At 46.7% G+C, this 27,902-nt stretch overlaps 2 protein-coding genes and 1 long non-coding RNA gene across 3 annotated transcripts; all 3 read left to right on the top strand.

Moving 5' to 3' along the window:
* The first annotated feature begins 240 nt into the window (after nt 1–240).
* Nucleotides 241–4,295, top strand: LOC139055360 (uncharacterized). Its single transcript, XR_011511702.1, has 3 exons — nt 241–914; nt 1,870–1,997; nt 4,045–4,295. It is a non-coding gene; the product is annotated as an uncharacterized lncRNA (long non-coding RNA).
* Nucleotides 4,296–13,344: 9,049 nt separating this feature from the next.
* LOC139055675 (organic cation transporter protein-like) lies at nt 13,345–15,024 on the top strand. The gene is made up of 2 exons (XM_070533205.1): nt 13,345–13,438; nt 14,612–15,024. Exons 1-2 carry the CDS (start codon nt 13,345–13,347, stop codon nt 15,022–15,024), a joined length of 507 nt encoding a protein of 168 aa, XP_070389306.1.
* Nucleotides 15,025–15,026: 2 nt separating this feature from the next.
* Nucleotides 15,027–23,362, top strand: LOC135916583 (scoloptoxin SSD976-like). The gene is made up of 2 exons (XM_065450018.2): nt 15,027–15,115; nt 21,601–23,362. The coding sequence occupies exons 1-2, from the start codon at nt 15,027–15,029 to the stop codon at nt 22,571–22,573; spliced, it is 1,062 nt and encodes a 353-aa protein (XP_065306090.2). The 3' UTR covers nt 22,574–23,362.
* The last annotated feature ends 4,540 nt before the right edge of the window (nt 23,363–27,902 follow it).

The following is a 27,902-nucleotide window of genomic DNA, read 5'->3' as shown; positions in this document are numbered from 1 at the left end:
ATAATTCATAATTCGCTAATGTAAGAGCAAGAGCAGCTGCACTCCTACTAGGGCAAGTTAACTAACTCGATCGCGTCCTGTGTGACTGTTTGTCAAATCTACATCGGGCGTGGTGCGCCTGCATAGTTACGCTTTGTTTCTCAGCGCTTGAACGTTCGTTGATGTGATTCTCTTGTGCGTTCAGCGCGGCTGCTTGTAATACGGTCTTTCGCACTTCGGTTAAATGTGGTCGACCACTTTTGCGTCGCGTAGAAAAAGGACTGGCTTAGCCACCTTTCGAAGGAACCGGCGCGGTATTAATTCTCCCTGATGCGTTTGCGTGCTGCTGTTGCTGCTTGCCGGACGCCTTCAGCATTTTTTCGGCTCGCTTTGTCTGTGCGTGTGCGCGTGCTCGCGCTCGGCTTGATTTGTGTGTGCGTGCGTGCGTGTGTGTGTGCGCACAGCTCGCTTTGTGTGTGTGTGCGTGCGTGCGCTCGGCTCGCTGTGTGTGCGTGTGTGTGTGCGCGCGCGCGCGTGCGTTCAGTACATGCCGGTTTGTATGGGCCGGCGTGTTTGCGCGTGTCTAGTGCGTACGTGTTTCGTGAGTGTGTTGTCTGTGGGTCGCTGTGTGTGCGAGCACGTGTTAGCGTGTCTGCCTGCATGCATGTAAGTGTGCTTGTTTGTGTTCATCAATGTGCGCGGGCGCGCTTTTGTGTCTGCGCTTTGAGAGTGCGTATACTTGTGTGTGCGTGTGGGTGCGTTTTGTGTGCGTGCGTATGTATTGCATGAGGCCGGTAGAGTTTTACTCGCAATAAAACTCTTCCGATTTGGTGCAGCGAGTGTTCCCGCCTGAAAGCCGAGTTTGGTTTCAAGCCAGCCTGGACAACTGCTGTATGAGGCGCCGTTTCTCGGGAGGACCAGTGGGAAGGCGCCAAGTATACGCTTCGTCCTTTTTCCTCCCATGCCCTGATGAATCGATATCCTTGTTTTTTATTGTGAAAGGAACGTTACATCCAGAGCATAAATAAATGATTAAGAAATCTGGTAGTGTGTTTCGCCATTACAATAATTCCGATCTTAAAGACGTGGATTTCCCATTAGCCCACATTTCTTTTGATGCAGACAACCGATGAAATTGTTAGCGGCAGGTTATTCGAGACGTTCTACGTATATAGCAATCGTCTTCAGGAGCTTTAATGAATTTTGAAAATCTGCAGTGTTGTGCTTTAGAGGTATCATATACAAGCTTAAGGTCTCCGGGTAATTTGCATGTCCTTCGAGAGCTGTCGCCTATAGCCCTATTGAAATTCGTAACTACAGTTGGAGCACTGGGGAAGCTAGAAGGCTTGTCCTGGCTCTCGAGAAAGTGTTTAAGCTGGAGGTGTAGGTTGAGGAGTTTGGGGTTGGTAACACAAAGGATTTTTTTATGCCTTAGCAGTAGGAGTGACACAGGATAAAAAAAATGTATGTGTGTCAAGCACAGGGAGCTGCTCATGTGGTAGAAGCATGTGTGTGCGTGTGTGTGTGTGCGCCCATGCATGCGTGCGTGTGTGTGAATTCTCTCCTCAAAAGGGAGTATGTGTGTAAGTGAGCTATTTCATTGCTGGTCTGTTGCCAAGAGAACACAATAATCAATTTAACTTGAAATAATAAACTTCAAAGCATACTGGCGTACTGGCGACAGCAGCATACAAGCATGCAGCTGTGTGACAATCTTAATGCATGACTGCAACATCTGGAAGGAGGCTTGCTTCTTCAGTAAGCAGCACAAAGTCCATATTCTTGGCTTTTCTCGTGCAAACCAAAACGAGGCTCATTGCCAATGATCTTGTCTTTTGCTCGCTCTAATACCATTTGTTTATCTTGTACTTAGAGCGTCGTTTCTCGCAGGTCATGCAGATGGTAGCAGCAATTTCACAATGCCCAGCCTTGGCGCCCCCCATCAAGAGCAAGCCACTTGCGTTCGCCTTCAGATAGATGGTTAATGTCTTCTTGAAAGCGGTCGAGAAGACAACATTGTAAGTAGATATAGTTGTGTAGGTAATATAATAAGTCAAGTTATAATTTAAAACTCGGGCTCCTTGGCCGCCTAAGCTTGATATGATGTGCAGTTGACTGTGGTTGTAAATATTGCCGATGGTACAGTGCATACTGCAGGTATGACTGCTGATCCAAAGTATACATTTGCATTTTCTTGATGGTCTTTCATAATGAAGATTTTCTTTGTGCAAGAATATTCACAGAATGCCGGGGCATTGTAGCATCATATTCTTTATTGTGTCATTCACTGCTAATTTCGTATGACCTTCCTGCTACCAATTTATTTGCAGGAAAGGAATATTTGTTTACTCTCTGCAATGAGCTTGTTATTTGCTCATTGCATTACACTCTTCTACCTTTAATTTATTCCCATATAATTATCAAAACCGTAAAATTTCAGCTGTTTTTATTTTGAATACAATATCAAAATCAAAATGCACCGGATTGCAATCTATACTGCAAGGGATTTGAAGAAATTATAAGAAACCAGGACCTCTCGGGAGCGTTAAAAAAACGTTTCCGCAGGTAATGTGCCTAATTGTACTGAGCTAGCTGCTCACGAAAATTGCAAGCATATTTCATTTCACATAGTTTTGCAGGATATAGCAGGCCTATCATAGTCTCTGAGCACAACCTTACCTCATTTCCATCATGAAAATGTCTCATGCTTAATTTGGGACAAGTTTTGAAAAATGAATGTATCACAATTTTGAAACTACACGAAGTATTGGTTCAGGCTAGACAGTTTTCAAACAACTTGACCATGTTGAACTTAGCCATTACAGGACGGAAAAAAAAACATGCACAGGAGCACTCATTCAATGAAATGTGATGCTTGTGGTTATTTTCCACATGCAAAGTGTACTTTTAAGCGAGAGAGGGCAGGTAGCCAATGTACAACCATTGTGACTCATGCGGGTAGTAGCAACACAGGATGAGAAATGGTTGTCTCTGAGGTTCATTGAATATGTGAAAACTCATATACAGTACCCCCCCCCCCCTTATGAGGGATAACCGTACAGTATGTTTTGGGCAAGAAAGACGATTGTTCTAGGAGTCAAGAAATTTCAGGCTCTAGTTGAGAGGCTACAGAAAGAAGGACCATGTAAATAGTCACAGATTAACATAAACTGCATCGGAGTGGCATCACAGTTTAGAGCATGAAGTGGGAGCATGAGGAAGGATCATAAGTTTAAATAAGAGAATACTACTTGTCAGTGCATTGCCAAGCTAACCCATTGAAAGAAGGGGTCGTGCTCTAAGAAAAATAGTTGACAACACATGCTAAATTTTCGAGGAAAGTATGCCAAAATGCCCATTCTTACTAAATTAGTAAATAAATACACGATAAATTTTACGATGCAGAAAGTGTCTAATAAACTGCATTGGAGAGTTGGATATTGTTGGGCTAGATGCATGTATTGCAGGGCAAATGAGAATGCCAGCGGGGATTCCCTCATTTTCATTTTGTATGCACTCTCTGTAAAACAGTTCTCTTTGTCTCCTAGTGTAATAATGTTGTGTAAAAACAGTCATTTTTTAATGCCTTGTGCATTTCACTCTTAATGAGCCATATCCCGTAAGCTTCTCACCTGCAGTACTTATAAAGTGTAATGCAGATATATTGCAGATTTCATAATGTCAATTTTGTATTAAGGTCACATACACTCTCTTGGACAAATGTCTGTTGTTGAGAGATGTCATTGGTAGTCTTTAAACTTTATTCACTCTTATTTTCTATGGTGAAAAGGCTACCGTAAATTTATGTTTTTGCTGCTGTATGTGCCTTGTGTTCACAATGACATAGTGGTTTAGCATTGACAGTAACATGGAATTCCTTAATTTGCAAAATAGAAACTTCTACCTTTCACTTGTCTTGCCCAGTTGCCTGAGTGGTGCATTCTGCCCAGTCACATTAAGTTTGTTACTTTGAGGAGCTTGTTGCTTTATCAAATTTTCCGCAAAGTACATGAGTAATGGCACGGACTGAATTCTCATGATTCTCTTCTTGTTTTGCTAATGCAGGATGCAAGATTCCAGCAATGCCATGTGCTGCATTTATTGGTCAAGATGCTCAGAGAATGGAGTCCCTGCACCTCGTGGTTAAATGTGAACATTTCTTTTTCTTTTGGAAAGCTAAAGGCCATTTGCTGCATCACTTGCATTTTTGCAGCTCAGATGTGTACTATATTTTTCTAATTTTGAATCAGTACTGGCTGTTCAGTATAAAAAATGACGTACAGCGTGAAGGACAAGGACTGCGAGAGACACACTCCACTGACTTTCAACAATATTTTATTGCGTTGCCACATCGTGTGCGTATACACAGAGGGGTCATGCGCAGAAAATGAAAGCCAGTCACAAGGGGTGTTCTAACAGCAAGTCATTGTAAAAAGAACATGGTCACTTGAAAAAAAAAACATCACAATCTCTATCTGTTTAGATACAAAATTTCACTAGGGGTCAGCGTGACAGAGGGGGCACTAACACACACACTACCCAGTTTTCTGGTGAAATCAACTTCAATAATTTACCCGGTGAGCCGTGTCTCGCTAAAACTTCCGTATCTTAAAGAGGGGCATGCAGCCGCAGTCCCGGCAATGAATGCCCAAGTGGCCTTGAACAGTGTTATTGACGTTGTTATAGTGCTCTCTTAAACGATCATTTAGGCGCTTGCCTATCTGTCCAATATATTTACTGCCTCAAAATGGGAATTTGGGAAACCACATTCTTTGCACACATCGCAAAACGTTTTCTGTGCCCGGCAGAGCAACAACTCTGACGTGATTTAGGCGCGTTTACACACTTACAGAGCCTTGCCAGCTTTTCTGGGTCTGAGAAAAGGACTGATTTCTGCAGGTTCCCTAGTCTTTTTTAGCCTATGGGAGACATCATGAACATACGGTAGCACTGCAAACATGTGTCTTTCAACCGGCTGGTTCCTTGACCGAGTGCGCTCATCATGTTTTGCGCACTTCAGAAGCGGTTCCGCTAGGCTGAAATTAAGGCCAAAGGGTAGCCAACCCAAGAAAGGCAGTCAGCCTGTGCAGCAACGCTATGTTGCATCTCGTGTGAGCAAGATTTATTGAGGCTGTTAAGGAGGCAAAACTTTACAATATCTCATTTGACTTTGTTGGACAGACAGGCAGGCGTCTAAACAATCATTTAGGAGAGCACGATAACAACGTCCATAACACTGTTCAAGGCCACTTCGGCATCCATTGCTGGGACTGCGGCTGCGTGCCCCTCTTTGAAGGTACGGAAGCTTTAGCGAGACAGGTCATCCGGGAAACTATAGAAGCAGATTTTACTAGAAAATAGGTTAGTGTGTGCGTTAGTGACCCGTCATCGTGCTGACCCCTAGTGAAGTCTTGTATCTCAACAGATAGAAATTCTATTGTTTATTTTTTTCAAAGGACGATGTTCTTGGTACAGTCACTTGCTGTTAGACACCCCTTGTGACTCATATTCTGCGCATGCCCGCTTTTGTACAAATACACATGATGTGGCAATGTAATTAAATATTCTTGGAAGTCATCGCAGTCTGTCATCTCTCGCAGTTCTTGTCATTCAAGCAGTACGTAATTTTATCTCATTAATTGCAAACTATCCCAAGAAACTACCCTTGTTCAGTATAATTATAATGTTTGATACGACCATTTGCTGGCAAATGTTAACAGTGTGATATTTAACTTGAACTTTTGCATGACTGCCTATGCCTGTGTTCTTTTTGTAACCAGAGTATGGCTAATTTATTAAACCATATTTGCTAATTTGCATGCTCACATGCTATAGCATGCCTCAATCTTGAATTACTGCATCTAAGTGCAAATAATTTAGTTATTTACTATGTATTTTAAAACACTGTCCACATTTTGTGCTCAGCAAAATCGTTTAATCAACAGTGGTTTGTTTTTATCAGGCCTCCTACTGCACTTTGCACCCAGGCACTAGTAGATGTGGAATACACACTCTTTTGATTTATAGTAAGAAAAGAACCTATTTTCAAACTACATATTGCATATGTACCAGTGCCTTAGAGTTACAAACCCCGCAGGGGCGTCTGCGCAAGCAGGCGTTTGGTGTGTGGCGACACCACGGACCCGAGCACACGAGGGTTGGACCCTCCCGCGTGTAGCCGTGCGCGGCTCAGCCGTGTCTGGGGAAAGGGGGATCCTGGGGGTTGAGTCGATGCTGGGTGTTTGGACCTTTAAGGCCCCCCGGCGGAGGCAACACACCCCTTTGGCCTCTGCTTCACATAGACGGCACCTCCAGACTGACCCACCTGGAGGACATCGGCAGTCGCCTTTTCCTGTCTCTCCCTCCTCAAATCTTCGTCTTTATCTCTCACTTTTTGACCTTTCCTGTCGTCTTCTCTCTTCTTTTTACTTCGTTTCTCCTGGCGGCAAGGGTTAACCCTGTGTGGCTATCCAACCTTGGGTACACCATATTCGGTTATAGTGACGGCGTACGACTGGCGTCGTGCAGACTTGTATGCAAGCTTTGCCGCGTCCCCTCGTTGGGCTCCGGGGTGGGCGGTCGGCGCTGTTGCCGAACATATACAATTTTTCATGGAAACTTCTTTCCCTTCCCTTGCTGATCGCCCTCAGAAACGAGGGCGCACCGAAGATGTCTTCAAGTTTTTTGGACGTCAAATCCAGAATTTTCCCCGCTTTCACGTTATTCACGCTGAAAAGCCAAACAAAGTAGCCCGAAACATTTCACCATTCCTTGTTTCAAAATCCCTGACCGATGCTTTTGGTCCAGGTTACAAGGTGTCGAGGATGGCAAGCGGCGACCTCCTCTTGGAGCTCCGCGATCTAAAACAATACGAGAAACTACCGCAACTAGTGTCATTTGGCGAGACCCCCATTACAGTAACCCCACACCGTACAATGAACACCACCCGTGGTGTTGTGTCAGATGATGATTTACTTGAGCTGACTGAAGCGGAACTCCTGGAAGGCTTCAGCGAACAAAATGTGATCAACGTCAGAAGAATAAAGATGAGGCGTGATGGTAAAGAGATTCAGACGAGGCACCTAATAATTACTTTTGGATCAAGTATCTTGCCCGAGTCAATCGAGGCCGGGTACATCAAGCTCCGTGTTAGGCCTTACGTGCCCAATCCACTCCGATGTTTCAAATGTCAGCGCTTCGGCCACAGCTCGCAGAGCTGCCGCGGCCGCCAAACTTGTGCTAAATGCAGTGCCACAGAACACACCACTGAAACTTGTGAGAACGCTCTCCACTGTGTAAACTGTGATGGGGAGCACGCCGCGTACTCGCGGTCGTGCCCATCGTGGAAGAAGGAAAAAGAAATTGTAACCATAAAAGTAAAAGATAATATATCGTTCAAAGAGGCACGAAGGCGGGTAGCATACCTGCCAAAGAAAAGCTTTGCCGAAGTGGCGCGTCAGGGGGCAGCGTCACAACGGCCTCCGGTGGCTGTCCGACCCACAAGCAGTGAGTCGGCAGTCACGCCATCTGCCCCCGCGGCGGTTGCAGCTAGCGCTGCTCCGTCTACCCAGCAGACGGGGCCACCGACCCCGAAGGTGAGCGCAGCCGAGGCTGCCCCACTCTCCCCGGCCCCTTCCAGCGCTGGCAACAGCCGGCGCAGCCAAATTCCTCAGGGAGCCCCATCGACCTCCGCGCTGGTGGGCGCTGGGGTCTTGCCCTCCAAGGCGGGACTCTCTCTGAAAACTTCTCGCTCGCAAGAGCACGTGTCCGGCGCCTCACAAGAGGCAATGGACACAACACCTATCCTCAAGGCGCACCTAGCGCCTAAGGAGCGGCGAGGCTCCCTCGAACGCTCCAGGAAGGGCAAAACTCCCGTTACAGGGCCTCGAAAGGCTCTGTAATTTAATCATTGTAATTTCCATAATCACTACTTCTCTTTCTGTACACACAGCACCTACTGACCTCCAATATGGATACACAAATAATTCAATGGAACGTCAGAGGTCTTCTCAGAAACCTTGATGATGTGCAGGAACTTATACAAAAACACAATCCAAAAGTGCTGTGTTTACAGGAAACACATTTAAAAAACAAACACACAAACTTTCTTCGACAGTATCTAACTTTTCGCAAAGATCGCGATGATGCCGTCGCATCATCGGGCGGTGTTGCCATAGTCACTCATAGAAGTATAGCTTGCCAACCTTTACAGCTACAAACGCCCCTTGAAGCAGTGGCGGTTCGAGCTGTCGTACTAAACAAACTCATCACTATTTGCTCGCTTTACATACCCCCGCATTACCAACTAAACAAACATGAATTTCAGTCCTTGATAGATCAATTGCCAGAGCCCTATGTTGTTCTTGGCGATCTCAATGCGCACAGCAGCCTGTGGGGAGACTCTCGTATCGATGCGCGAGGCCGTCTCGTTGAACAGTTCCTTTTTTCGTCTGGTGCGTGCCTACTAAATAAGAAAGAACCTACATATTACTCTCTTGCAAACAGAACCTTTTCGTCAATAGATCTTAGTATAGTTTCCGCGTCTATACTACTCGAACTCGAATGGGAAGTTACCAACAATCTTTACGGAAGCGACCACTTCCCTATACTGCTAAAAACACATAAAGAAAAAGAATGTCTACCACAGGCTCCTAGGTGGAAGATCGATACAGCCGACTGGGAGAAGTTCGGAAACTTAACTAGTATCTCATGGAATGACATATCTTGTTTAGGAATTGATGCTGCTGTGCAGTATCTCACAGCCTTCATTATAGATATTGCATCTAAATGCATATCAGAAATAAATGGCTTGGCATACAAACGGCGTGTCCCGTGGTGGAACGACGATTGTAGGATCGCTCGTAAAAAACAGAACAAAGCGTGGGGGTTGCTACGAGCGTCTCCCACTGCGGATAATCTTATTAACTTTAAGAAAATAAAGTCCCAGGGCCGGAGAACCCGCCGACAGGCTAGAAGAGAAAGTTGGGAGAAGTTTTTTTTTTTTTTTATCGAATATAAATTCCTATACAGATGAGGCCAAAGTCTGGAACAAGGTAATTAGGATAAGAGGGCGACAAACATATTCACTACCTCTAGTAAACACACAAGGCGATACACTAAAAGACCAGGCAGACTCACTTGGGGAGCACTTTGAGCGAGTGTCGAGCTCAACGCACTATTCCCAATCCTTTCTTAAACATAAAGAAATAGTGGAGCGTAAGCCAATCATACGAAAGTCTAGGCAGAATGAACCGTATAATCGGCCTTTCGGTATTGCCGAGTTGAGAGCTGCCTTGAACACATGTAAAAGCACTGCACCGGGACCAGACAGAGTCATGTATGACATGATCAGACACCTACATACAGACGCACAAATTACACTTCTTACACTATACAATACCATTTGGGCTTCGGGATACCTCCCATCCACATGGAAAGAAGCGATTGTGGTTCCTGTTCTAAAGCAGGGAAAAGACCCTTCCTTGGCGGCAAGTTACCGTCCGATAGCTCTAACTAATTGTCTGTGTAAGCTTTTTGAAAAAATGATTAATCGCAGACTTATACATTTCCTTGAGCTCAACAATATACTCGATCCTTATCAGTGTGGATTCCGAGAAGGGCGGTCCACAACCGATCATCTTGTGCGCATGGAAGGAAATATCCGTGATGCCTATATACATAAACAGTTTTTTCTATCAATATTTCTCGATATGGAGAAGGCATATGACACGGCATGGCGTCACGGGATCTTGCGAGACCTGTCGGAAATTGGCATCCGTGGAAATATGCTGAACACAATTGAAAGCTATTTGTCAAACCGTACCTTCCGGGTAAAAGTCGGCAATGAACTCTCACGTCCCTTTACGCAGGAAACTGGTGTACCCCAGGGAGGCGTGCTCAGCTGCACTCTCTTTATCGTCAAGATGAACACGCTACGTGCTTCACTACCACCTGCCATTTTTTACTCCGTATACGTAGACGATATACAAATAGGCTTCAAATCCTGCAACTTCACAGTATGCGAAAGACAGGTACAGCAGGGCTTGAACAAGGTTTCCAAGTGGGCAGACGAAAACGGATTTAAGGTCAACCCCCATAAAAGTTCTTGTGTTCTCTTCACAAGAAAGAGAGGCCTGCTCCCAGATCCTTGTGTAGAACTGGGCGGACAACAAATTCCTGTCAGCAAAGAACACAAATTCCTTGGTGTTATTCTTGACTCTAGGCTGACTTTCATTCCTCACATAAAACATCTTAAAGAAAAATGTCTAAAAACAATGAACCTACTTAAAATCCTATCCCACACATCATGGGGTAGCGACAGGAAGTGCCTGTTGAATCTTTACAGGAGCCTAGTTCGGTCACGAATAGACTATGGAGCCGCAGTATATCACTCTGCTGCCCCGAGCGCGCTAAAGATGTTAGACCCCGTACACCATCTGGGAATCCGTCTGGCCACTGGCGCATTTAGAACAAGCCCTGTTGAAAGTCTGTATGTTGAGTCCGATGAGTGGTCACTCCATTTTCGGAGAACTTACATCAGCTTCAACTATTTCCTGAAAGTGCGCTCTAATAAGGAACATCCGTGTTTCACAACCGTTAACGACTTGACATGTGAAACACTTTTTCATAACAGGCCCTCTATGAGACTTCCTTTCTCACTGCGTGCAAGGGAACTTAGCAGGGAAATGGATGTCCCAGTTCTCGAACAACGCCTAATGCCTCCAGCTAAGCTAGTACCGCCCTGGGAGTGGCAGCTGATAGAGTGTGACACATCCTTTGTACAGGTCACAAAACATGCGCCAGAGACACATATCAAAATGCACTTCTTGGAGCTCCAGTACAAGTACTCGTGCACAGAGTTTTATACAGACGCTTCTAAGTCGCATGCCGGGGTGTCATACGCAGCCATTGGCCCATCCTTCTCGGAATCCGGTGTACTGCACCCTGAAACAAGCATATTTACGGCTGAGGCCCATGCACTATTGTCGGCTGTGAAACATATCAGAAAATCAAATATTCAAAAAACAATTTTATTTACAGACTCCTTAAGCGTCGTAAAAGCCTTGAAGTCGCACTGTAAACACAGAAACCCCGTAATTACTGAGCTCTATTCCGTCCTCTGTAGAGCGTATATGTCTAACCAGCATGTCATTATATGCTGGGTGCCTGGACATAGGGGCATCGAGGGTAACGTTCTAGCAGACCAGATGGCCACATCAATTTCATTGCATACAGTCAGTCCTACTGCTTCGGTGCCTGTCACGGACCTGAAGCCTTTTTTAAGAAGGAAACTGCGAAACCACTGGCAACGTAAGTGGGACGCAGAAGTAAATAACAAACTGCACGTGATAAAGCCACAATTAGGTTTCTGGCCTCCTGTAACAAAATCCCGCAGGACAGATGTCCTATTCTGCCGTCTTAGAATAGGACACACTTTTGGAACACATAACTTCTTACTCACGGGAAACGAGCCTCCAACTTGCGGTAGATGCGGGGAGAGGCTGACCGTCCTCCATGTCCTCCTGGAGTGTCGGAAAGCCGAATCTGACAGAAAGAAACATTTTCCGTTAGCATACCGGCAGCATATTCCCCTTCATCCTGTAATGTTACTCGGCCCAGAACCGCTCTTCGACACTAACACAGTCCTAAGTTATCTGAAAGATGTTGTGTTGCATGTTGTTAGCCCAACATGTTCGTAGCGTCTTCTCTCTTCAGAGGATGGCGCTGCGATATTTCTTTCGTGTAGCACGTGCCTCTAGGCCCTTGTGTTTGAAGGGCTCTGGCGAGGCAACAGTGCTCCAGCCATTTTTACCATCTCATATATTTTCTATTCTGCATCATTCTTTCACGATGGATTTTAGTGTTCATAGTATTCGTCATCTGTCATCGCCATAATTTTATAACAAGTTAATTTTACGCACTCTACAGCGAATATTTTTAGGCCACTTTACAGCCAAGTCACATCTTCCATAATACATCATCAACATTACAACTTGTCATGGCGCTCTTTGGCCAAACCTGGCCCTTGCGCCACAAAAAACCACACATCATCATCATCATTAGAGTTACAAAACAAAAATTTATAGAAACTGGTATTGTAGTTAGAAAAACCTCTACACAGCACCTTTAGCCCAGAGAACTCTCGTTTCACAAAAGAGGACAAACTATGTAGGCACTAAAAAATTCTACGTATTTTTTGTGCTCAAGTAATCTTGTTGGAAATAGAAAATTAGCAATAAGGCTCCTGGCATAAACCTCACATAAAGCATGTCTATGCTTGGAAAGTATTGTTTCAGTCTGAAAAATGTTGGCCAGTTATGCTTTACATCGACTTTCCAAACTTTTCATAATTCTTTGCGATTACATTTGTGTACAAAATAACAGGTGTCTTTCTTGTGCGTTTGCTCCGCATTTCAATTGCTTCCCTAATTCACCTTTGCAATATGCATTTTTTAAGGCATCAAAACTTGAATTTTCGTTCACTGGAGCCTAATACTAAAAATTTATTCCTTTATGTGGCCCAAAACACTGCGAATCAACCCAGGCTCCTTCAGTGCCGCTATACATAGTTTCTTCTCTAATAACAGATTTAATCAATACATATATTTTAGGTACCTTTGTGGGGAATGTACATGTTCTTGTACTTACCGATGTGTTTGGTAATTGTGCATGTTTATATTTCATGTGATTTATGTATATGTTGTACTCTGTATTGCAGCATGCAATAAATATGTTTGCGTTTTCTTGAAAATGCAGCATATATCTTACCAGTCTGTGTTGCATGTTATTTGGATATGGAAATCGTGATAACCTTGGTGTTGATATACATGCTTAAAAGTGTCAAGTTTGCTAGGTTGTATTTGCAGCAAAGACAGGTTTTCCAATATACACCATGAATTACTAATATGTAATGTGATCCACACGTATAGGTGTTGTGTATGCCCATCGAAGCTTCAAGGCCGGCTGTTCGACAGTGCGTTTGGTAGCCGAACTTGAACCTTCTGGCACACGCAATAGTTGCGCAAGGATCGCTGTACATAGTAGTAATTGAAGGCGTGTTCTGCCGAATCTGCCTTCCATACACGCTAGAAATAAAAGCGTGTACACCCTTCCAACACCCACACAGATGGGTGTTAATTTGGACGAGCACCCTTACACCCTAAATTTATTTTGCTGGACACCCTTCCTTTAGGGTGCTATAGTGGCACCCCAACTGTAGGGTGTAGACAACAGCACCCTTAGGGTGTTCGTCTGGCGACAAACTGATTTACGCCCTTAAGGGTGTTAAAATGTTTAGTGTGTAGTCACCAAGGAAGCATTTGAGGGAAAGCAACAGGCAATGTGAACAGCCACTTCTCCAAGTAAATGATACTCTTCCACTCGGATGACTCCTACGCCTCGCCATGCCAGCTCATCTGTGCAGACTCCACCAACAAAGATGCCGCAGTGGCCCGTGCAGGTCAGAGGCAAGAAGCAGTGGTACTGGTGTCGACATTCCCCCAATTTCTTTCTTTTTCTTACACTGAGGCAGCCAGCACACCTCGGACAGCCACTTTGACTGCGGGTGTGTTTGCAGATTCCTGTTGTACATATTCTCGTAACTTCAGTGAATTTGAACTTGATAATAAACTTGAAGGCTAATGAGACATTGATGCATGGCTTTTTTGAACATTTAGTGCGCACGTGCAATATATGGTATACTTTGCAGTGCTACAGAGCGTATTTTGAAGCTTCCGTCTACATTTCGCACTTTTAATTATGTATGTGTTGTGTGGCTCTCAATGCAGTTCATGTTGTGGCAGCTGCTTTGTCTTTGTATTGCACATTGGATTAAGCTTGTGATATCCACATGTGCAAAGGCCTATACTTCTCTTACCTATACAAAATAAGGTTCTATGTAGTTCTCAGTGTTACAATAAAAAATAAAACTAAACAATCTGATCGCGGAATTGTGTTTATTACATTAATTCCTGACAGTTATTGACAAGTTGACAACTTGAACTGGTCCATCCGTCATGGGAAGGAATTGTATGTATACATATAGGAAAAAAGGAAGTATGTGTGTGTTTGTAAGGGGGTATAGGATTATGGCGGTTCGAACAAACGTACCTACACCGTCCTATAGCTAAAAGCCCCGTGTCCTTTCTGACTAAACTTTTCATCATAAGGTAGCACCACCAACACGGCTATCAATATCTGCCTTTACGGCAATCTAAACAAGACTGAGTGCCAGAGAAGGGTGGAGGGTTATCAACAGTGTTGAAACAAGAAATACCGCTAGAGCCAACGCTCATTCTTCATCAGGGCAAGATACTATTTCTCTGACAAAGACTTGTCAAAGCGATTCGTTTCGGCGACATTCCTTGTTCGACCACTTTTGATCTTTCAGATTGCGCTGCACTCCATGGAAACCCTGTACTCCGCGTTACGAGCGCTGAATGCCAGAAAGCGCTCCATTCTATAATATAGTATTCCATCCGCGCCACCCCTTTCCTCGCACAAGGCAGGATCTTGCAAACGACGAGCGGCGCGTGGTTCCATCGACGAAGCGAACGGAAGCATCGTGGGCCAGTGGGACCTGCTGTGCCCCCACCGCTGATTGCTGCCCTTATGCCGATGCTGTATTTGGTAGGCGTCCAGCTGGGCCTGCTAGTCGTTGGCCTGGTGGCCGATTACCTGGGACGCAAGCCTGTGATTATCCGCTGCGTGGGGGCACGTCTATTCGCAGGCACAAGTCCTGGCGTGGCGAGTTCCTTCGACAGCTTCGTGCTTTCGCGCCTGGTCGTGGCCGTGACCTCGGGCGGCGCCCGGATTTTGCTGTTCTGGCTACTCTACGAGACATGTGGTAACGGGCGCCGCTGGACTTTCAGCTTGCTCTGCTGGGTACCCGCACCGGCGCTACTCCCTCTCGCCTTCCAGTTGATCAGCGGTATAGACGAGCGCTGGAAGAAGACTCAGGTGGCGCTCATGGTCCTCACGTGCCTCCTCGTCTCCGTCTGCTTCTTGCTCGAGGAGTCCCTGGCATGGCTGAAGAGGCGGCGCTAGCGATGGCGCTTGTCTACGGCCTGCCGCCAATTGGGGCCAAGCAGACCTTAGAGGCGCTCCTCACACCACCGAACACCCAGGACCAGTCCGCGTGTGAAAGCGCGTTCTTGTTCACACAAACCGTTGTTTTGCGGAAGATGGTGTTTCGCTGCCGCCACCGACCGAAACTCTGTTCGTCGTTCACTGTCATGCTTGCATTTTACAGCGCCAACCTCGGGCCAGGTCAAACCACGCCACACTTGCTGTTGCATTCCTCGTGAAGGCCATATACGCTGCCCTTTACAGCAGCACGCCCGCTTCAGCCCAAGACTCACTTTTGCGGCAGTTATCTGGCTCCCGGCGCTCCAGTCAATCGCCCAGGCGAGCAAAGTCGACCGCGTGACGGCCGTTGTGGGCTTCGCCATAGCAGCCACCAACGTGGATGCCACTTACTTTTACGCGATCGTAAGATTCCGGTGTGAGGCGCGCTGTGTGGGCATGGGTGCCGCTACTCTGTGGGCTGGATCGGCGCAGCTGTTGCGGTAATTGCCGACCTTCCGAGGCAGGCGCTTCACGTGATCGCAGCCGTGCTCGTGTTTCTCAGCGTCACCGGCCTCCACCTGCTGCCCTATATATTTGGTGTCAAGAGGCCATTGGTTTCAGAAGTTCCATAACACAGGCTCCCACCGACAACGGCTCCACGCGTGATTCGCTGCGCGACGAAGCGTTGCACGTGGACGCGGTCTGCTCTGATCTGGCGCTACATGGCCACCAAGCACAGGCCGGACCAGCGAACACTTTCCCATTTTACGGAGATGTACCACACGCTGACACGCACGCGCGTGACTTATAAGGACATGGCGAACGTTTTCTTTCTATCAGTTTGATCTAATGACATATAAACACACAATATACAGTTACTTCTCGCATGCTGTTCTTGCGCTCTAGGCTTCATTCCACGATTCAGTTGCATGTTTCATTATCTGCCATTTGTTTTGATTGGTAATGCTCTTCTCCAGCACAGAATATAGAGGTTCAGAAAACCGCGATGCTCAACACACACCAATGTAGCTGCGCCTGTGCATGCTGTGCTCATACTCCTGTGGACTAGGACACATGATGACAATGTCATGAACCATTTAGCTGGGGAATTTCTTTAAAATGAAGGTTTGAAAATGGGACTTATAGTACGGCTCTTTTGTGATTCTACCATGTGTTTATCAACAGACCTGTCTCCTACCCTCGCGCCTGAAAAACTACAGCATTATTCTCATATATAGACTTGCATGTGAAGGTCTCGCATACGTGGAGTTTCTTGATATACCACGCCAACGGAAATAAGCTATACAAATTAAAAAAAATGCATGATCAAAGGTGGAATGGTGAACTTGCGTCTGAATGTTTCGATACTGCATGTAAAGATATTAACTTTGTGTTCTCAACGGCCCCGCATGATGAAAGGAATGCTTGTGGTGTGCCCAGTTTGCATTGACTGCGTTTAAGTGAGCTAAACCCCGGCAGAACAAAACAGCCATTTTTGTCGCTGGTGGAGCGATCAGTGTGGAAGTATGCAAACATAAGTACGTATTCCTTGGCGACAGTGCTATGCCAGAACACGTGTCTTTTGCTTCATTGATAGAAACTAATTTACTCAGTCATTTGAGAAGCTCATTTTATACCCAGTAGATAACACAAAAGACGAGCTGGTCATGGTGGACAAACCACCATGGCACAATGACAACGTGACAGATATTCCGGTGTTTTGTCAATATGTTGTCTAGGTACTTACGCTTTTCTTATAAGAAGACAAGATTATTTTGGTCATATCAATTTTGATATCCTAGTTCTAGAGAATATTTTCTGGATGCGAATCTTAAACGATTCTTGATTTTCAAAAGCAGCAGCTAGAAGACGATAGGAGCATGGACAATATGGCACTGCGGCTAGAGTCTCAGAACTTTGGTTGGTGGACGGTTGATTCAGGGTGTAGAACCGAACCTGAAGCCGAACCAAAAAGCGTAGCCGAACCGTAGTTCTGGCTGCACCCTGAACCTGAACACGAACAAAATATTCTTAGAACGTGCCTGAGACCGAACAGGACATGAACGTAAATGATAGTAATGGTTACCGGTTCAGCATGAAACGGCTTAAGCATTTAATAATAAGCAATTATTCGACGTTATTACTTTTTAATTGGTGCACCCCACGAGAGTATCGTTACGACTCACGAACTGCTCTGTGCACGAAAATGGAGATAGACGATAGCTAAGGGCTGGTATGAGATAGGTACGATATGTTTGCGGCCACCTCGGAAGAGCAGCTTGCACTCGGCCATGCCAGTTGTGTTCCGCCACCAAAAAGTTGTTCCGAAAGCACCGCAGGATCACTGCTTTTCCTTGATACTTCCACTTCGGCCGTTACCGCAGCTCGCTACTAATATCATACACACCATGAAGCGCAGACGTCAGGGCACACGCAGTGCAAAAAAAAAGGCGGTTTCCTCTACAAGAAAAATTACTGCCCCTTCCAGTCCGTGAAGATGGTCGAACAGTAAAGCTGTGCCAGTTACATCGAGTGTTAAATCATGCTGGTCAAACGTCGAAAGCAGTCTATATTGTAAACATTTTGTTCCACCATTATTTCACGCAACTCAAGGCAACCCAGCAGGCCGAAGATGCCGCCAGGGCCCAAGGGCACGAGGCCGTCATCTGGGTAGAGGTGCCTAGGTCTCAAATCTGCTGTGCACAAATAAAGTTTATTCCTACTTCTTCTCCCGGAGCTGCCGATGTATTTAAGTGTCTCAGGCGCGCACTTCGGGATCGGCCTCCCAGCACTGCCCTTTAAACTCGGCATCTCTAGCGCACAACTCGGCTTCGGCGCTACGACAACGAGCCCGTTCACAAGCCAACTCTCGCTCCCGCTCTCGGTAGGCAGCTTCGTCTTCAGGAGTGCGCACTACTCGTGGTCTTCCATAGTTGTCAGTTGAGTGGAATGTGTGGAACCAATAATCCAAAGCTCCGTACGTTAGGGGCAAAGCCGAACGTTGCAGATGCGGGCGCTGCAGTCGTTTGGGCAATTGGTTGGATCCGTGTGACGATTGACGTGGCTGCCAGCACTTCTTGCTCGCGCAAGAAGTGCCGGCAGCCACGCGTTTTAATTATCGCGTTTGAATCGCTGGGCACTGTTCGTTGGCCGCAAACCACCAGCATAACATTTGTTTCGTTCGCAGTAGGGTGGAATCAATCGTCGGTAAATTCTATGCTGATCTGGCACAATCGCCGAGTATGCACCTGGTGGCAAACGTACAAGATTCGCGTATAAGATAGCAATCTCACAGGGAGAAAGGGTCACACCAACCCCTTTCTCTCTGTTGATCTCTTCTTTTCCTCTCCCGATAGGTCACGTGGCCTCTTTTTAGCGAAATCTGACAACGACGGCTCAGGGCCCACATAAACAGTTTCACTGTAAGCAATGGCAAAACCAACTAGTTCATGAGCACGGTTTCTTGTAAGAATAAGTATGCGATCGCTGATGAATGCTGTCATCTTCTCAGTGTGCGGTAACTACGGCTGTAAACGGAACAGTAAATCTGGTTTTCTTGCGCGCCATGGTTCAACGCAAGTTTGACGCCTTCAAATGGAGTATAATGCTCTTCGATTTCTGTAAATCAATGTCGGGGCACCATTTTCGTGATTTTGGGCTTTTTTTGTCTCCACTTAGTAAGTGCATGACTCTGAGTCACGTGCATTTGGGTAAGCTATATCGTAACGCTTTTTAACAAAGACTGTCTTTGTTGATCGTTTAGACGCATAAATGTCCTCATCTGGCTATAATAGAAAAATGTTAGCCCAAGCTATTGACAACTTTGGCTACTGGGTAACAGTAAAAGACGTGACAACGGCATGAAGAGAAGAAAATCATGAAGCTAGAACAATGAAAACAATTGAAGGACCATGACGGCATCTGTGACAACGAATGCATGACGGCTGTACGACGACGATGACGGGACGATGACGGCATGACGAGAGTCGGATGACAAAGCTTGAACAACGATGATATAATGACCACGACAGCATCACAAACACCATCTACCTAGATGCCCAATCTACTATTCAACATGGGCCACTTGGTCGTGGTAGAAGGCGTGAGTGCGACTAATTGACGAGAACGAGATGACGAAGCTGAAAGCTAGAATGACAACGATGGCACAACTGTGACGATATCACGACTACGAAGACGTACCTAGTGGACCACGCAGGTAGGCAACTGGGGTGCTGGGCTTGCGTAAAAAGCAAGACAGACAGACAGACAGACAGACAGACAGACAGACAGACAGACAGATTCAAAATGTCTGAAGTAGGCAAAGAATGCTAATAATAAAGTTTAATAAGTTCGTATGAATTTAGGTGCCTCTTCACCAATCTAGTTCGGCGAGCAAAATGGACCATAGGCTCTACGGAAGCTGTCGTATTCGGAGCATCGGACTAGAACAAATTCCGTTGCGTTTGGATTTCATCACAACACAGACCGCTCTAAGTTGAAAGGTCATTTGAGTGTACCTTTATATAAAACATACTGTGCTCGCGGTGCATGTGAAACAGGCTATACATGTCGAGCCTACTCACAGTCTTTATGTGGCAGGTTGTGCATGCCGGTAAAAGGCTGCATGTAGACTCACTCATTCCTTCAATATGCTCGCGCGTTTACCGCCAAATATTTTCGAACCAAGAATGACAAATGAGCACATCTATCTAAAGACAACGCGTTTCAGGAGTGATTGTATTAATGACGACGTTTATTGGTTGCTCAACAAAAAGCGAAAAATTACGATCAAGGACCAAGTTAAAATTAATATGGACGTTTCGGAACGCAAATGCTGTTTGCTTGTTCACAGTGCAGGAGACAGAGTGTCATAGTTCCTCATTTCGGGGCACCTTAATGGAACTGACAATACATTTTCATGTTACCATTTTTTTTTACTGCAATGGAAAGCTTACTGCTCAGAGTACCTAACATGCAGTGGCAACGAGGAAAACGCCGTGGAACATTCTTTATCAGAATTTTTTGATCTGCAGTGAGGATGTAGTTGTTCACTGGCAGCATGCTGAAAACAGTAATAGATAAGTGCGATATCGATTATACGCCGGCATTAGTGGGAGGCAGATGACAAGTGCGGCCGTAACTGAGAGAAAGTATTATTTTTTTTCATTATCCAAGAAAGGTGAGGCGTGCAGACAGGACAAAAGAGAAGAGAAGTGGACAATACAAACGTGACTATAAACTCAAGGAAGCACTGAGGCGAAAAAAGAAAGAATACACAAAACTCGTCTGCGCAAGCTCTGGAATGGTATCACCACGTGTCATTCGTGTACATGTGCCGGTCTACGTGGGAGATAGCTGTTAAGGCACTTAATCTCTTCCTTATGTAACGTAATAGAAGGCTGCCTCACGCACGCACTTCCACCATTATAGATATGCCATATCTCTACCATAAGACGCGTATCTTCATTCCTGTGCTTGTACAATACCGCGCATTGATCTAACTCTGGCGTGCAGTTACGATCTTGGCAATACAGGGAAAGATTAGAAGGCCATCGACCTGTTAACGATCTTTTTGAATATATCTTTATTTCCAACAGATTGGGGGAGACAGGGAAGAAAAGCTGCAAGTGCATCTTGAAAAAAACACCCTGCCCTCTATGGTTATGTTCCATTAGCCTCTGATTGATACATCGCCCCGTTTCCCCTAAGGATGTTCCTGCGATTCACGTTTTCCGAAGTGTTATAAGTATTTCTGCGAAAATAGCTGCGTGTTTTCGTGGTGTCCTGTTGAAATGCTTTGTTATTTAACCAGCCAAAAAAAATATAAACCTGTCGGACTCAAAACAAAACGACGCTTTTACACGTGACACGTAGTTCAAGATGTTGCCGTAGCCATGAGTGCACCTTTGATTTCCGAAGCATCTAATAAAGCGCAAATGTCTGATACTATAGGAACTGCAATTTTAAGCAATAATTATGTTGTGCCTAATAACAGCCGACTTATGTAGAGTAATCTCACAGACTACATTCGAAGTATCAAGGTTTCACAGCCAGGCCTCGCCACTTACTGGTTTTCGACTTTATTTTAGCGTTTAAAATTATAACTCCTACTTAAATCGCGAACACCGTGTTGGATTATACCACTATAATTGAAGGCCATTTCATTTCCATCATCGTTTCACAACATATTTTGGCCAGTTTTCAGTCCCATTTGCATGGAAAGAAAATGGTGCTATCACTTGCCATAAATCCACTTCATCTTTAGAGTTTTAGAAAGCAACAGCAACCGCTTTCTTTATTTCTTTTAGTTAAAACAAATAAATTATGTCACCTACATCTGACCGCTTAGAACGATTGTTTCCTGCTCCTTGCTTCATTTATTCAGAACAAACGTGTGTCTTTTCAGATAATTATTTTGCTCGTTGCTTCATTTATTCAGAACAAACGTGTGTCTTTTCAGATAATTATTTTGCTTGCACCTCCGAATTTTTTACTCGAGCCCACTAGTGGGTATGTCACACAATTTCGAGATCACTATCATCATCGCCTCTGCAGGGCACACGGAGCCGATATCCGGACGTTCCTTCTCACAACTGTGTGGTTCTTGTCGACGATAGGACAGAGCCTCCAGGAGGGCCGGGAGGAGCACAAGAAGCAGCGCCCCTCCCACATCGCTTGCCTGCCGCCGAACAGGGAGTGCACCATCGATGCTCGAGGAGTCAGCCCGACTGAGCGGGAACTCATACTCAAGACGCACAACGACTACAGGAGCATGGTAGCCATGGGCAAAATTAAGCCCTTTCCAGAAGCCAAGAATATGCAGCAGCTGCACTGGGATGAAGAGCTGGCTTCCGTGGCACAGGCGAAGGCCGACCAGTGCACCCCTGATAGCGGAAAACTAATGCACGACAAACCCGAAGATCGTTTCACAACCAAGTTCAAGTCCACGGGACACAACTTAGCCTTTCGCGCCACCAGCGCCCGTTTCAATACCACTAACTGGCCCGGTCAGATCAAGGCGTGGTTCGACGAGTACACCCACTATCCGCCGCACAGCATCGATCACTTCTCGCCTCCCAGCGGAGAGCCGACCGGACATTTTACGCAGGTTGCATGGGCAACGACGCGTTACGAGGGCTGCGGCTTCGTGGACTACATCGTCGAAGGCTACTCGAGGTTGCCATATATGCAACTATACGTATGCAACTACGCCAGCGCAGGCAATGTTTTGTCGCGGCCCGTGTACGATCCCGGTGAAGTGTGCTCCGCCTGCCCAGAAGGCACCACATGCGTCAAAGACACCGGGCTGTGCATGACTGCTGAAGCAGGTGGCCATTCTTACACGCAACCGGACTCCAACCGACCGGAAGCGAGTAAACACCGTGGCGACGGACATGTTCAAGGTTCTACGTCAACTCGAAACAGCCCTGCGCCTGCAAAAATTCAGCCTTTGCGACATGCAGCCATAGTGTGCGTGATTGCTCCGGTATACGGTATGCTGATGGTCTGGTGGCCGTCTCTCATGTAGATGGGGTGCTAAGCCGGGAATTATCACCCACGCCTTTCCTTCATCTTTTTCCCCCTTCCACTGCTGTTGCTTTCTGTTAATTTGAGTGAATAACTTGCACTAGCCGCCGTTATATTACCAAATATGCCTAGAAACGATAACTATACGGGCATCATTCTCCTTTGAACAGGGTGCCCGTTCTGGGACGTCCGCGTCGAGTTATAACCTGTCGATCGTATAGACCTCTCCGGTAGCGTAACTACACACGCCGTTACTTCTTTTCCTCGCAAAATAAACGCACACCTTGGTTTCGAACAACGTGTAGCGCCTTCATTTCTGAATGCGAGAAAACTTTGCTTTTAAACCACACAGACATGGAAATACGAATTAAAAAACGAGTTCAATTGAATCACTACGAGTGAAATGCACAATTAATGACAAGTGTAATGGTTAAAAAGGTTGGAGGACTTGTTTTAATCAACGCGAATTTCATAGTGTTCTATGCTTCGGAACCGTGCAGCTCGCCACGACACCTCAGCATTGTGAATAACATGTGAAATCATGTTACTTTTTTTCGTCGCTATCACATGGATCTCTACTAAGAGTCACCTAGCCCACCATGTGGCTTAGACGATCTGACGTCTCAGGGGGACAATGAACTCAGCCACGTGCGTTTTATGTGCACGAAGTGAATGCTAGTTCGGTCCCTATCCTGGAAGCGAGGTAGAGCGCCACACAACGGGAACGCATTCAATACTATTTATTAGTACTAGAAAGGCGTTTATTATACGACTATATTGGCATTGACTGACTGCTACAACATATCCTCGCGGTGAGCATGAGCCTAAGCTCCCGCCGTACGAGGGTCACACCAAAGACGGATACAGGGAGGGGAGGAAGGGGAAGTTCTGTGATAACCCCTCTTCCCCTTCGAGTTTTGTATAGATCTTTAGTCTTTAATGGTGGGTCTTGTACTTTTACAAAAATTGTTAAGTAAAAAACTATATTGTGGTGCTGCAGTTACACGGGTCCTGTTTCTTTCTCATTCTGGCTTTAAGAGGCGTGAAGGTCTGTTTTGTTTCAATAAATGAAATATTCCAGGCCACCTTTGGAAATATCGCCGTGTGCTTTTTTTATTCATCAACAGTCATATGGCGAACTGCTGTACTGTACTGTGCAGCAAAATATGCGTGGTCAAACACACGGTCACAAGCCTGTCTTCGTTTCATTGTACTGTCTGTGTATGTTTGAGTGCACTGATTACCCTGAAGATGTCATACCAGCTAGCCGCAAACAACTTGTGTTAATCATCATCATCAGCAGCTAATTTTATATCCACTTCATTACCAAGCCTTCTCTCTGCGATATCCAATTACCCCTGTCCGGCGCCAACTGATTCCAACTAGCGCCTGCGAATTTTCTAATTTGATCGCCTCACCTAGTCTTCTGCCATCCTCGACTGCACTTCCCTTCTCTCACCACTCATTTTGTGATCCTCATGGTCCACCGGTTATCTAACCTACGAACTGCATGACCTTCCCAGCTCCATTTTCTTTCTCTTAACGTAAATTAGGATATCGGCTATGCCCCTTCGCTCTCTGATCCACACCGCTCTGTTTCTGTCTCTTAACGTTACGCTTAACATTTTTCACTCCATCGCTCTTTGCGCGGCCCTTAACTTGTTCTCAAGCTTCTTTGTACGTCTCCAAGTTTCTGCCCTGTATGTTAGCACCGGTAAAATGCACTGCTTGTGCACCTTTCTTCTCAATTATAATGATATGTTGCCAGTCAGGATCTGAAAATGTCTGCCATATGCGCTAACCCATTTTTATTCTTCAGTAAACTTTCTTCTCATGATGAGGGGCACCTGTGAGTAATTGACCTTGGTAAACGTACTCCTCCACACACTCTAGAGGCAGACTGGCGATCCTGAGCACCTGTCCCCTTGCCCAGCTTTTGACATTATCTTTGCCTTCTGCTTGTTTTTCTTCATCGCCACTAGCCCACTCTCTTTTTTACAATCCCCAATCAATTATTGTAAATCGCCCCCACTGTTGCTGAATAGGACAGTGCGATCTGCAAACCGAAGGTTGCTGAGATATTCACCATTAATCCTCCCTCCTTAGCATTCCCAGTTTATTAGCTTGAATACTGCCTCCAAGCACGCACTGAATAGCATTGGAAAGATTGCGTCTCCTTGTCTGACCACTTTCTTTAAACGCGTCTTCCTATTTGTGCAGAATTAAGGCAGCTGCAGAATCTCTGTAGATATTTTACAACATATTTAGGTGATTGCCCTGTACTCCTTAATTGTAATGTCTCCATGACTGCTGGTATCTCTACTGAATCAAATGAATTTTCGTAATCTATAAAAGCCATATAGAGAGGTTGATTTGAGGCACGTTGACACCGAAGGCGGAGCGGCCAAAGCGGGCAAGCGGAAAGTGGGCAAGCGCAAAGCGGGCAAACCTCCTCCCGAGGCGGGTAAAAGCGGGCGAAAAACAAGGCGGCGAGCCCGATCGCTTGCGGACCGATTTTTTTCCGCCCGCCGGAGCTCTCCGCTTTCCCGCGGCCAATCAAAACGCCAGACGACGGCGGCGCGGTGACGACGCTCGCGTGCGCGCGTTGAGGACGAATCGACCGGTGGCACTAGATGGCGACACGTGCGCCACGAAAATGCTAGATGCTCCGTTTCCTCGGCGGCGCGGGCTGCCTGGCAAGCCGCCCGGTCTGAACAGGCGCGCACGCTCACCGCCTCACCGCGTTGAAAATCCGATTGGCCGCTTAAAGGCCCGTTCGCACTACACGAAATATCCGGCGAGCGAAGCGGATTCGGCCTCTTTTGACGCCGAGGAGGGCGGAAAGCGGCGCGGTGAAGGCAATCGGTCCAGGACCCATTTTTGTCCGCTTTCACCACCGCCGGAAGTTGCGTTTTTGACGTCACAACCCGTCTAATCTCAACATGACAGCCAGCATGTCTGAGCGACCGGCCTTTCCCGTGGAAATGCTCATCGATACAATTAGGCAGCACCCCATACTGTACGATAAAAGGCACTTGAATTTTAAGGACATTGCCTACAAAGGAGGAAGAAGAAGAAGCCGACTAGTGCGGTCGTGCAAACATCGGCTCCCGCTTCGATCAATGTTTTTGCGCCGAGTTTTTGTGCCACCTCTGAGAACCTGGTGGCGATCGACGCGTCGTATCACAAGGATTACGTGGATGCCCAATTTTTGCCGGTGGGTCCACTTTTCGCTTCGTTGAAAACTGTTTTCTGCATGCCACGTAGAAAAGGTGCCAGCCCCTGACTCGCGCTGTAGGCCTAGGCCCCACGCGCACGACGGAGTGTAGGCATGGCCTCCGGCTTAGCTGTTGAAGGCATGGAGATCACCCCGGAGGAAGATATCGGATGGATGACAGCCATCACTCGCCGAAGGAGACGCGCATTAGCCGCTGGCGGAAAATCCGTGGCTATAAAGGATACCAACCATGGCGGGAAAGGTAGTCGCCACACGGCCACCTCGCAGAACGTGCTTAAGCGCGTCGCTACCGCCTCTAGGATCCCGATGCTACCGAGGGATCACATCAAGATAATTGTCCGCCCCCGTGGCGGCCTCGACGTTAAAAAGTTCAGCCTGGTGCATCTCTCCAGAGCGTTGGCCATGGCGGCAGCCTTAGCCCCGGAAGACACGATGGAGGACACGTACTGTCCGAACGGCTGTCAAAACATCTTGGTGGTATCGACTCCGCGGGAAGAAAACGCAAGAGCTTACGCCAAGGTACGCAAGATCCATACGAAGGATGGACCCTTCGAAATGGCGGCCTACACCGCAGCAGGAGAAGATACATGTAAGGGTGTTGTTCGCGGTATCGACCTAGACATTAGCGACGCGGAACTGAAAACCCTTTTCGTCAATCACCGAAATCCGGGCCTCGTCGAGGTACGTCGGATCAAGCAGACTACAAAGGTGGTGGTACTTTTTTAAGGACAAAGAGTGCCAAACCACGTTATTTGTGGTAACGTACTCATGCCCTGTTATCTCTACCGACGACAGATAGATGTGTGCTACGGCTGTGGTGAAATCGGACATAGATCCGACGTGTGTCCCAATCCGGCAAGTGTTAGAAAGTGTAGGGGCTGTGGAATCACTTCCCCACCTGAAGATCATCATTGCGATCCCAAGTGCGATTAGCGGTGGCGCACACCCAACTGGGGACCGAAAATGCAGTCGAAGATTCCAGATGTCTTACATTGTGAGGCAAAGGCGTCGAACGCGCCAACGACAGCAAGCACGCTGTACACAGGTGGCCGAAGACATTGAAGACAGCAACAATTCCCAGCAAAGGGGTCATGCAAGAAAATGACGCCAATTTGCGCTCTCGCACGAGAGGACGCTCCAGCTCACGAGGGCGCTCCCGCTCCAGGGGGCGTTCTCGATCCAGAGGACAACCCAGCTCTGGAGAATCTTCTGGTGTTGACCCGCAACCCCGAGGACCTGGGTCAAGATCGAGGTCCCGTGCACAGTCGACCCCAAGAGCAACCTGGGCCGATCGAGTCAAGAACGGAGGCCTTGGGAAACCAGGACAACCGACAAGGGCAAGGTCCAGGAGTACTAATGGTAGGGCACAGCCGGAACGTGAGTCAAATGCCCGAATATTGGCATTAGAATCAGAAAATCAGAATTTAAGGCAAGAACTGTCTGAGCTCAGGGAGGCTTTCAAATCCTTTAAGGAAAGGTCCGAAACACCCCGTAGTCAGATGGACACAACGGCTCCAAAACCCTTGGCCGGCAAACCTAAACGTAAAGCCCCCACCCCGTTCCCATTAGCGAAACAGAGGAAGAAGATTTAGAAACCTCTGAGGCAGAGGAGATGGGAGAGAGTGAGGCACCCCCCAAACACAAAAAGTCAGAATAGCCGCAAGGTTAGCCACACTAGACAGGACTCTGGCGAAAATCATGGAGCTCATCACTAATCTAGATGCTCGAGTGGGTCAACTAGAAAGGCCTAAAGTTAAGGCAAAGGCAAGCGCAGCGGCTGCATCGGCAGTCCACGGAGGCACAGACGGCAGCCCGAGCGCGGACTCTAGGGGTTAGGGTAGTCAACCAGTGGTATCATAATGGCTTCAAACGACAACAATAACATTAAAATATGGCAGTGGAATTGTGCGAGTTTCCGAAGGTGCAAGGCTCCCCTGCAGCAGCCTATTAGATCGGCCAAAGTTAAGCCGCACGTTATTCTTATACAGGAAACACTAGCTAAGGAGGATATCTCTCTACCGGGTTACAACTCCGAAACCTTGACCATTCCAGGGGGTCGGGGAATAGCGACTTTGGTTCGAAAGGGTACCTC

This window comes from Dermacentor albipictus, chromosome 2 (assembly GCF_038994185.2).
Source record: "Dermacentor albipictus isolate Rhodes 1998 colony chromosome 2, USDA_Dalb.pri_finalv2, whole genome shotgun sequence".
Taxonomy (NCBI): domain Eukaryota; kingdom Metazoa; phylum Arthropoda; class Arachnida; order Ixodida; family Ixodidae; genus Dermacentor; species Dermacentor albipictus.
The sequence above is the reverse complement of the archived record's forward strand: the minus strand, read 5'-3'. Positions and strand labels throughout refer to the sequence as shown.

Bases quoted from the DNA above. Each gene is read 5' to 3' on its own strand.
- LOC139055675 (XM_070533205.1), top strand. From the start codon at position 13,345: ATGATACTCTTCCACTCGGATGACTCCTACGCCTCGCCATGCCAGCTC. The intron at 13,439-14,611 runs GTCAGAGGCAAG...TGTATTTGGTAG, and splicing joins TGCCGCAGTGGCCCGTGCAG to GCGTCCAGCTGGGCCTGCTA.
- LOC135916583 (XM_065450018.2), top strand. From the start codon at position 15,027: ATGGCGCTTGTCTACGGCCTGCCGCCAATTGGGGCCAAGCAGACCTTA. The intron at 15,116-21,600 runs GTGTGAAAGCGC...TCGCCTCTGCAG, and splicing joins AACACCCAGGACCAGTCCGC to GGCACACGGAGCCGATATCC.